We start from the raw sequence: 10,409 nt of genomic DNA, 5'->3' as shown, positions 1-10,409 counted from the left end.
GGGCGGCACATTCCGGGCAGGCGCAGTGGGCGCGGGCGGCTCTGCGCGCTCCGAGCGGCCGCCGGGGCCATGGAGGCGGCGGCGGAGCCGGGCCCGAGCGCGGGGCCCGCGCCGGGGCCGCAGCCGGGGGCCGACGAGATCGACATGTCCCTGGGTAGGTGCGCGGGCCGCGCCCGGGGCCGGGGTCGGGACCGGGACCGGGGCACCCTGCGCCCACCGGGGCTTCTCGGTGTGGCCCAGCGCGGGAACCGGGCAAAGTCAGGAAAAGCCCCGAAACAGGCCAAAAAGTTCACGTCGGAAGGAGGCCGGGGAGTGGAAAGAGCAGGAATTTCGGTGGGGAGATAGCCCGGCCTCGGGCCGAGCGCTGGGCGCTGCGCAGTGACTTCCGAGGGGAGAGTTACGTAAAGGAGCGCGATACCGAAATGAGGACGTGACCGTGCCCGAAATGCAGGCAAGACTGTGCCAAAGCGTAGGCCTATCCGTCCCCGGAACACAGGCCTGTCCATCCCCGGAATGCGGGCACAACGATGCCCAAAATACAGGCACAACCATGCCCAAAATACAGGCATGACGCTCTGCGGGGGTCACTCGGCGTGCACGCTATTTATAGCGGCGTGCTCGTGATGCTGGACGCGGCCCTGGCCGGCGCCGCGGCATCGGCGCATGAGCAGCCGCCCGTTTATCGGCTCCGCAGGCTGCGCGCGCGGGTCTCCGAGGGCCGGTTGCCGCGCTGACGTCCCCACGGTGGAAGGAACGCCGGCCGGCGCCTTTTGGGATGGCGTTGGCTTCCTAACGGAAAGCTTGAGTCATTCCTTCCTAGAGGCGAGATGTTTGTGGGGTCGTTTTTCACGGCCTGAGCCTGTGGCTGATGCAGACTCGTTTTTTTATGGTGCCAGGTTAGCCTCAACTCAAGGCAGGAGAGAGAACAGGAGCCTTGGTTGAAGTGATGCCGCAGGAATTATCCTAACACTTCCTACAGAATTCTTTCCGTCTTTTGGGCGTAGGAGTACCTTATACGAGCTCCTTTCTAGCTTTATACGGTGATAAAATCCTAATATCGCTCCATTGACCCCATCAGTTAATGTAGTAACGTTTCTGTCCTGGTGAGGAGCGCACAAGACCTACTCGCTGAAGAGCATCATACTGCAAAAACAAGGACAATTTGGGTACAGGGCTTTCTTGATGGAGAACAAGTGGCAGCGCTGCAGGTGTGATTTGCCCTTCGTGATAATCACCCTTTGGAAGCTGATAGCACTTCCAAACTTCCACTCCAGTGATTGCTTCAGGAGCTACCTGGGGAAAAAGCCTGGTTTGGATGGGTCTGCCCATGCTAGTTTGGCAAAAGCTGAAACATTCTGCTGGGAGCTTAATAGATGTGGTTTTATTATTGGCCAAGTATTTTTTGGAATATTTCAGGTTTAAGGAAGAAATTGTTGGAAAATTCGAATTAATGAGGTGTCCCTTCCTTTCCCAACACCTGGCTTCCAAATAGCTTGAATTAAAAAGACCCCTGCCTTGATTTCAATTTACCCTGCTGGGAAGTGAGGGGCTTTGAACCACTGTGGGATGTTTCTTGGTAGAGCTGTGCATCTAAAGAGGTTTGTGTGAGGTCCCCACACCTCAACTGCCAGAGCTGCCCGATAAGAACAGGTGGAAGTTTTAAACCAAAAGTGGCCAAATCACGACAGGAAGGTAAAAAGTTATAGGCAGATGTTAGGATTTGTTATTTCTCTCAGATTTTCCTGGGAGCTGCATTGGGTTGGTGCAAGCAGGACGTGCTGGGTGCGTTTTGCTGCATTCCAGGCCATTTTGTCCCCATTTTGTGGCAAGGTGGAGATGGTGACGCAGAGGGGAGCGGTGGCAGCCCTTACTCCAGATAGCCAGAAAATCATGGGTCAAGTCCTGACCTGGGCCTTAAAATCCAAAGTGCTGCTGCTATTCCTGGTGCACATTGCTTTTATTTGCTTGCTGCTTTTTGAGCTATAGAGGTGAATGGCTCCAAGCTTCGTTCTATACCCGTGGGGGCTGAAAATCCCTTGGGGGCCACTGTGTTGTCTCCAGGAGACCATCCCACAGCCACCAGCTCTAGGACTCAAATCTGTCCCCTGCAGATCCATGCGGATGGTGACACATTTTGACATAATTTGCTGTTCTCTAACCTTCAGCCTGCGAGAGCCAAGTAAATTGGTCCGATACGTTCCGCGCTAAGCCTGGTTTTTTATTGTGGGGCCCACAGGGCTCGGAGCACCGCAAGCTCCGTGTCTATGGGAGCATCCAAAGGGGAAATCGATGTGTGTAGAAATGAGAGCTTTGATGCATTTCCCTTTTGCTCTTTCGGATCTAGATGATATCATAAAGCGCCACAAGAAGGAGCAGAGCGGGGCCCAGGCGTCCGGGAACTGGCGGAGGCAGCAGGTGAAGAACAGGAATTGGGTGTCCGGGTTCGGGCGGCCCCGCTTCCGCGCCTGGATGCAGAGGAATTTGCAAGGTATGGGAGCGTGTGGGGACACACGCGGAGCGCTGGGCACCTATGAAGCTTCAGCACTTCCCTGGAAAACGTGTTGGCATAGCAGGATCCAGCTCCTAAATCCTTCTCGGCTCTCCTGCACGTGTCTAATAGATGCTCTTGCTCAGAATAGCTTTTCTCTCAGCAATGATAGAATATCAGGGCCCTTTTAGAACCCAAATTCACCCATTTCTCTTGCTTCCAGGCTCTTGTGAATTACTGATTCAAAGTGACTTAATATCTATTCCCTTCTGGCTCTGCACATTTTAATTATGCCTCTTCCTAATCCTCTTTTTTTTTTTTTCCTTCCCCAGAACACACTTAAATTGCCCCTTCAGTAACTGTCTTTGATAGCTTCGTTATTGGAGCTAATTTGTCATTTTCGCCAGCCATGCTATTTTTGTGATTATTTTATTTTATTATTATGATGCCACGTGAGCGCACACTAATCTGGGTTCGGCTCCCCTCCCTGTTATCAACCAAACCGATCTGCTGTATGGAGTGCCAGCTTCAATTCTCAAAATTTCTCCATTTTTTTCTTTTTTTTTTAATTACTGTTCAAACCCTTCCATTGAACATTTTGGTGGCTTTTGGCAGCAACATCCCTGCATCCCCGCTTTGAGGCTCGTATGGAGAACAGGGCTGCTGGGAGCAGGTCCCACATGTCTCCGGGTGGGTTTGCACACACACATTCCCGGTCTCAACCACATACTGCCTGTTCAAGAGCAGCTCCAGTAGTTCCAACCAGAATACTCATGATTCCCCTTTGCAAATTGTTTTTTTTTTCCTGCCAGAAATAGAAGATTTGATATTTTTCCCTGCATCCAGAGTTAGATAAATCCGATGGTATATTTGATATATTTGTTTGTATCTGGTCCTTAGGAAAGAGAACTTTTAAATTCACTTATAGTATGGCTTTTGCTAGTCTTGATGTTCCATAGATTTGCCTGAATTTGAATTCAGCGCCGGGACCAGCACTGATGTGGGCAGGAAGCTTGGCACAGCCAGGAATTGAGCCTGGCATTCCCTGGGGGTTCCCTTTGCCTCAGTCCCTGCTGAAACGCAGCCGTTATCCCGGATACCCGTTATCAGAGCGGGAATCAGCAGAGCTCAGCGGCGGCGGAGCTGGATATTGTGCTGGTTACAGCTGCGAGGGAATTCGTGCAAGCACAACACTGTTATCCCTCCTGGAATTTGGTTTAAACCATCCCTCCGAGCCAGGGGGTTGATGCCCCCACTGCTTTTTAATGACAGGAAATTCCCATTTTAAGCATCCTCCACAGAGAACCTGTCGGAGGCCGGGGCTTCTCCTGGGCTGGATGCGCAGAGCTCAGCACCGGGTGCCGACTGCTGCATCCGAACAAGGTGGAGCGGTTTTCCCCTAACACTGGGGACTTGGCTCAAATGTCCCTTGTTAATAACCACCCTGCAGACTTTTCATGTCACGCTGCGAGCTCCGCGTGCCGGAGCGTGGCCTTGGTCCCAGCTGGCGTGCGCGGGGTGTCCCTCGGAGCTGATGTCCCCAGCGTTAGTTGTTCTCGTTGGCCACGAGCTGCCCGAGCGCACGGCTGAGCAGAGGCTCCCTAACACGAACTGACTGCGGGGACGTGGTTTTCCAGCCAGGGTTGCCTTTTGCATCAGAGCCTGCCTTTGCAGCAGGGAAATATCGGGCAGCTGAGCTCAGCCTCGCTTGTTGGAGAGAAAACGTTGTCCCCGGTGAGCTCCAGGACGGCTGCAAATGGGAACAGGATGGGGAAAAACAGCCTGCAGGAGCAGAAGCAGGCAGGAAGAAAGGGACGTGGAGGCAGCGGCTGGCTGCAGAAAATACAGATTGCTGAAATGTGGGTGTTTTTCGGGAGAGTGTCATTTGCACTCTTCCTGCAAACTAAGAGCATCATTTACAGCATTTTATTATCCTGAGTGTCACCTACTGGCACTTTCTCTTTGCAAGGGGCTTCCTATGGGCATGCCCTGGTGCCTGTCATTTTTTAGAGCCCGAATTGGTCGTGTCGCCCTTGCTTCTCTGCCTCGTGTTCCAGCGTAAGCATCCTGCGCCGGTGCGAAACCACGCTACACCCTGGGGCTGGAGCCTTCATTAATCACTGCAGTGATGCCCCGTGACAGGAATGTCACTGCTTCCCCGGAACGCTTCATTTCTAATTGCTCCGAGTCATTATAAATTGCTGTGATGTGGGAATCGATGGTACAGGATCAATACATACGTCTAACTGCTCTGCGGTTTATGTCACTGAGGTTCTGTAATGTGGTTTGCAAGGTTTCAACCACATTGTATTTCTGCCCCCTCCAATTCCCTGCTTTATGCCTTTTCTTCAACTATTCCCATACTAATGATTTATATACCCCTGCATGTATGTATGCACATACTTGGGAAATGTCTACTTAATTATGCCTACAGAAGTTTATCTTAGAGAGTTATTAGGCTACAGTGCAGCTTGCTTCCCTTGGAAAGACTGAGCCCTTTGCTGCAGAACACTTAAAAATCATAAACAGGCGTGGGGAAAAAAAGTTAAACATAAGATGGTCTGTTTGGATGTGCATATTGTACACTTAAAACAGCAGCAAAAGACACCCCATTGCATATATGCAGTAAGTAAGTGGATATCGAGTTTAAAAAGCAAAAAAGGGAATAATTTGGGGCCAGTCTTTGCTTATCGAGTAGTATAGGGTGAACTATTCCAGACTGCTGGAATGCACGAGACACTTGCATATCTGCATCAAAAGGCTTCTCCATTTCACAATTAATTCCTAGCCATGGCAGTGTTGGCAGCAGAGTGACAGGTCTCCTGATGCGACAGTTGCTGCCTGTATTAGGGACTGGGGTTGTGGAAGGCTTCACTCTCCTCTTTTCTTTCAAATTAAATAATGTTTGTCAATTCTACCTGTAATAGTTATGCTCGAGTGAGACATTGGAAATATAGACCTTGTTGTCATTGTTGTTCTGCAACAACTTTCCTTAAAAAAATTACTGTGCTTCCTGCTTTACTGCTTATACAGATACTTGTAGATCATGTGAGTTAACCTTGTTAAGGCTTGAGAAACTGCTCTCTTAAATCAAGTGGTGAAGGATGCTAAAACAAGGGCTTCTTTTCTTAGGACCTAACCGCTTCAGAAGAGGCTTTGGACAACAGCAGAACAATAGAAGGCAATTCCGGAACGCTGTTCCCGGTCCCAGGAGAAGATCAGCTGCTGCATTAAATGGAGTGAGCCCTTTAAATCGCCAGGCATCCGCACAAGAGGTGGGGGGAATAATGAAGGTACAGCTGTTCCCAAATGCCGTGTTCAAATCCGCTCCATTTTATGATCCCGGATCACCCCAAAGAAACAATCTACATAATAAATGTACAGGCACAGTCTTCCCTGTGCTTGCACACCGCATTTGTATGCATAGGTGAGCACGGCACGTATGCATACGGAATGGCAATTTTCCAGTTGGATTTGTAAGCTTGAGACTTTGTATATTTTTTACCAAATCTGTTCCAATGGATTTAACAAAAAAAAAAAAAGTTTTAAACATGTGTTCTTAAAAGGTTCTTAAATACTTCCGTGAAGACAGTTTGCAAGTCATCTCACTATTAACATTTGCAGGAAGTACGTTAGGATTCACCATGATTCTTTGTCCATGCAGAGCTTTTTCCAAGGCCTGCTGAAGTCAGAAGGCAGCCAGTTGTTGACTTATTTTTGAGACCCAAGAGGTGGAGGAGAAGTGCTTGACCATTAAAATACTTAAAGTAACTTTACAGCCTCCTTCTGAGCATCTCTAAAATTAAATCAGCTTGGAGTAGAAGCTGGAAATCTAGCAGGTAGATAGTCCTCTGTGAGGAGAGGTGGGTTTTTTGCTGTCCTGGTCGAAATGTGCTCAATTAGCAGGTCACGTATGCTTGGAGAGCTTTCAAAAAACCCACCAAAGTGGTGAACCTGATGCCACGTTTAATGACTGTCTCCTGAGAGTATAAATAAGAAAGCCCTAAACTGAGCACGCATGGACATGAAGTGCGGTTATTCCTGAAATTATAGACTGGGATGGTGCAGGTTATAGACTGAGTGTGGCTGGATATTAACAGAAAGTAATTAGTAGTTGCTAGGAGGCATAATTCTATGGTAGCTTCTGTTTTGCAGAAATAAACCAAGCAGGAAGAACACGGAAACATCTCACAGTGCGTAGTAAGAGAGGGATGGTGGTTGTCCCAAGGAAATATACTGGGGTAGAGCATGGAGCAGCTGCACCAGTAACAGCAGGAGGACCTACACCCCTTCTCATGTGCTCCATACTCCAGAGCTCAGTCCTGGCAATGTGCATATCCAAATGGGAAAGACTCGATGACCTCAAGAAAAGGAGCAAAGCCATAAAGTTTGGCTTGTGTAAAATCTGCACTCTGCAGCCTTTATTTTATTGGTGTTTCTGCAGCGTTAGGATGAAATGTTCTCCTTGTTGCTTGTCTTCTCATGCATGGTAGCTGATGCACATACACTGCTGGGTGACAACAGTATATAACAAACCCAAGTGTTGAAAAGAAACACTGCTCTGGAGTAATATTCCTGCTGTAATTGCAAAAGGCCATGGAGGAGAACTGGTTTGAATAAATTTTAGTCAGGAGCTAGTCTCCTACTAAGAAAATATCGAAGGGGAAAAAAAAAAAAAGAATAGCAGCAACGTAGAGCATGCAATGCAGGGCTAAAACCCCTGGGAAAGCACCTGGATGATATTGCAGGCATCAGTGGGCCACGAAGGTCCTGCCAGCTCGCCAGACTTGTGCAAACTGGTGCGGGGTTGAGCATCCCCCTGGTCAGGGCAGCAGAGGATGCCCAAAAAACGTGCCCAGGTTTTCAAGCAGCGGCGGTTGCCGATGGGCAGGACAGTCCCCTGCCATCGCCCTGCTGGCGGGGACGTCCCGCTGGTGACCGCTCTGCTCTCTGTTATTTTCTAGGGCAGCAAAAGCGACGCCGCTTTTGCCCGAAGCGGCAGCGCGGGGCGGCCGGGGGCGCAGAGACGGCCACCGCCGGGCGCCAAGCGCTTCCGAGCAGCGGCTGCGGGCGGCCAAGCCGCGGGGAGAAGGTGAGATCCGTGTGCGCTCCTGCCTTTTCAGCCACTGCCCGGGCACCCTCTGGGGCTCCCGGGCACCCTCTGGGGCTCCCGTCCTCTTCGGAACTGCTGCAACGGGGAGGGCACGTGGGGCGGGAGAAGCACCCCGGAGCGCGTTAGGATAGTGCTGGGGGATAGGGAAGCTGGGGGCTCGCAGCCCATGAAGCAGGTATCAGACTCGTAATTTTATTTTTTTGCTGTGGTTTGATTCCTTGAAGTTTCTAATGGAAATAGTTGAGAAACAAGAGCTGTTGTTTCCTCTGAGCAGGAAAACTAGTTCCTCTGAGGTTCTTTGGAGGTAGAAAAACCTGTTGGGCTGAACGCAGTAACAAATACCCCAAACACCCATCACACGTAGGGAACGCGGGTCCGGGGAGGCGGCGCGGGGCTCATCCCGCTCGCTGACGCACTCTCCTCTCCCCGTGCACAGCCGGCCCTTCGTGCTGAACCGGGGAGCAGCGTTCCAGCAGAGCCGGCTGCCGCAGCGCTCCGCCAAGGGCGGCTTCCAGCGACGGGTCAGTATGGAGGCGGCTTCCGCAGCGCTCGCCGAACGGGGCAGCCCCTGGGCTCGACCTGCCCTCGTCCAGCCGCGTCTCTGCACCCAAAAGCAGCTGGGAGGGATGGCCGTTTCTAGCAGAACATCTTCCTGGGAAACTGTTTGCAGGACAGGGCCACTAGCTGTTTTTATACAGCTTAATATTCTGGCATCTGGAAAATTAAAGCTGGATGAGTGAATAGAGGTAGTTTTTCTTGTAGCTTTTTGTTAATGTTTTTTTTTTTTCTTGTATCTTTTATTTTCATTTACCAAATGAAAAACAGCCTCAGTTCCTGAGAGGTAATTCTTTAATTGATTTTCTTTTATTTCACAGCAGACGGATGCAGTTGGAGAAGGGAAAAAACCAAGGCTGAGAAGGTAAGGGAAGGAAAAGGCCTGCTGCAAACACGGCTCGCTTCCTAGTGCTTGACTCAAAGCTGGATGCGTTTCCCTGTTTTGGCAGGTGGCAAGTGAAGCCCAGCCCTGGAGCAGTCCTCACGGTGTCCGTGGCTAATCCTCAGGCGAGCCAGGCTAGCGCGTAAGTAAACGAGGTGATTTGTTAGGATGGGAACCCCACAGAAGCCATTGCAAATCCCTTCAGCATTGCTGCAGTTTTGCTGCTTTTACATCAGAGCGGAATGAATGGTTCAGCCCCAAAACGGTTGGCAAGTGGTGTCTCTCTCTCAGGCTTATCCGAAAGGAGACTGTAATTGCCTGGGTGCTTGTCCATTATCCAGGAATGGGTGTAATTTCCATTCCCGGTTAATCGGGAAATGCCGGCCAGGCTGCGGGAGCTCTGCATGGCAGCAGGAGCTGGCACCCAGCTAGGGAGAGAACGAAGGGGAGCGAGGACACGTTGGGAAGCCCTGGACACCAGGAGCGTCCCCTGCCCGCTCCGCCAGGCCCACGTTCCCTGCACGGGGGCCTGTACCATCATTTCTGCAGATGCAAACAGGCTGTGGCCAGCGAAGCCCTGGCAAGCCCAGGGGCTCCACGGTAGCCACAGCGAGCTGCCGTAGCCCGCGCGGGTGTTCACCAAGGTGCTTCTTCCCTCCCCAGGCCCGGGGCCAAGCGGCCCTTCCCGAGGAGCCCGCGGCTGCCCAAGCCCCAGCCCAAGGGAGTGATGCTGAGGTTCAACTTCCGCGCCATGGCCAACCAGGTAGAGGGAGGCCGAGGGGACGCGGGGCGCCTCGCACCGTGCCGCAGCCTCGTCGCTAACCCGTTAACGCCACGCTCACGTCTGCCGGGCTGCCGGGTCGCTTTACCTCACGTCCGCCGGGAGGAAAATCCCCGTGCCGGGGGGTTGCCAAAACTGACAGCGCCTGAGAAGACTGCCCGGCACCTACCGACTCGGCCCCGTTTTCCCCATGCTGCCGGGCCCTCGTGGTGTGCCCTGGCGCCTGCTCCCGGTGGGAGGACGCTCCGGCTCCTCGGGAGCACCCCTGGCCGCGGGAGGACGTTTTGCTGGCGCTCCGTGTGCTCCCCGCTCCGCAGGGACGTGTGGCACCTGCTCGGGGCCGCCTGCTCTCCCGGTGCCGTGTGTCCCGCGAGCAGGTCCCGCCGGCCGCGCTTCTTGCCCGCGCGGTTGGGTCTTACGTGACACCTTGCGCTCAGCTGCCGTCTGCTTGCTCCTGTCCTTGCCGAGGATGCCCCTTGTGCCGGGGCCCCGCGCGGAGGTTTTGCAGCCGCGCGGCCCCGCGCGACGAGCGGTTTTAATCGACTAACCGGCTGGGCAGCGCCGGGGGGCCGCGCTCGGCCGTGGCACTGACCGCTCTCCCTTTCCCCCGCAGACCAGCCTGACGCTGGATGAGAGATTCTCGGGGCTGCGGAATAAGCGGCGCTTTGCAGCGGCGAGGAGCGCGGGCCGGACGGTCACCATGCCGTAGCGCCGCGCGCCCGGCCCGGGGACCGCTCGTGACCCCGGCGCCCCGTAACGCGCGGCTCCGTAAAACCCAGTAGGTTTCCTCCTTCGAGATAGCTACTTCGGCGAAGCGCCGGCTCCTTCCTTACACCCCGAGCGCGCAGGACGGGGCACGAGTGGAGCCCGCTTTGCTGCATGCCCCCTCCTGCAAGAGGAAGGGGGGTCCAGCCCCAGGATATGCCCCGGGTTTGCAGGACGGATGCCACCCCCGAGGCTTTCCCAGCCAGGATACCTGCTCCGCATCCGTCTTTCCAGTGCTGCCACCAGCTAGGGATTTCCAGTGGGCTGGATCTGGCCCCCCTGCAGCGGTTGGGGGTCTCTGCGCCGTTTCCCACCCCCGGACACA

General features: G+C 53.2%; 1 protein-coding gene across 1 annotated transcript; it reads left to right on the top strand.

The window, feature by feature from the left end:
• LOC104575396 (UAP56-interacting factor-like) lies at positions 1 to 10,162 on the top strand. Its single transcript, XM_088538438.1, has 9 exons — positions 1 to 154; positions 2,345 to 2,488; positions 5,621 to 5,763; positions 7,453 to 7,580; positions 8,038 to 8,122; positions 8,477 to 8,520; positions 8,606 to 8,680; positions 9,202 to 9,301; positions 9,933 to 10,162. Exons 1-9 carry the CDS (start codon positions 70 to 72, stop codon positions 10,026 to 10,028), a joined length of 900 nt encoding a protein of 299 aa, XP_088394564.1. The 5' UTR covers positions 1 to 69; the 3' UTR covers positions 10,029 to 10,162.
• Positions 10,163 to 10,409: the final 247 nt, after the last annotated feature.

The sequence above is a fragment of the Tinamus guttatus genome, unplaced genomic scaffold (genome assembly GCF_059628265.1).
Source record: "Tinamus guttatus ecotype Peru unplaced genomic scaffold, ASM5962826v1 Tinamus_guttatus_pri_ptg001087l, whole genome shotgun sequence".
Taxonomy (NCBI): Eukaryota; Metazoa; Chordata; class Aves; order Tinamiformes; family Tinamidae; genus Tinamus; species Tinamus guttatus.
The sequence above is the reverse complement of the archived record's forward strand: the minus strand, read 5'-3'. Positions and strand labels throughout refer to the sequence as shown.

What these genes read in the sequence shown, in the direction of transcription:
- LOC104575396 (XM_088538438.1), top strand. Translation starts at nt 70, where the DNA reads ATGGAGGCGGCGGCGGAGCCGGGCCCGAGCGCGGGGCCCGCGCCGGGG. An exon ending in GCCAGGCATCCGCACAAGAG is followed by an intron (nt 5,764 to 7,452) that starts GTGGGGGGAATA and finishes GTTATTTTCTAG; the next exon opens with GGCAGCAAAAGCGACGCCGC. An exon ending in AAAAAACCAAGGCTGAGAAG is followed by an intron (nt 8,521 to 8,605) that starts GTAAGGGAAGGA and finishes CTGTTTTGGCAG; the next exon opens with GTGGCAAGTGAAGCCCAGCC.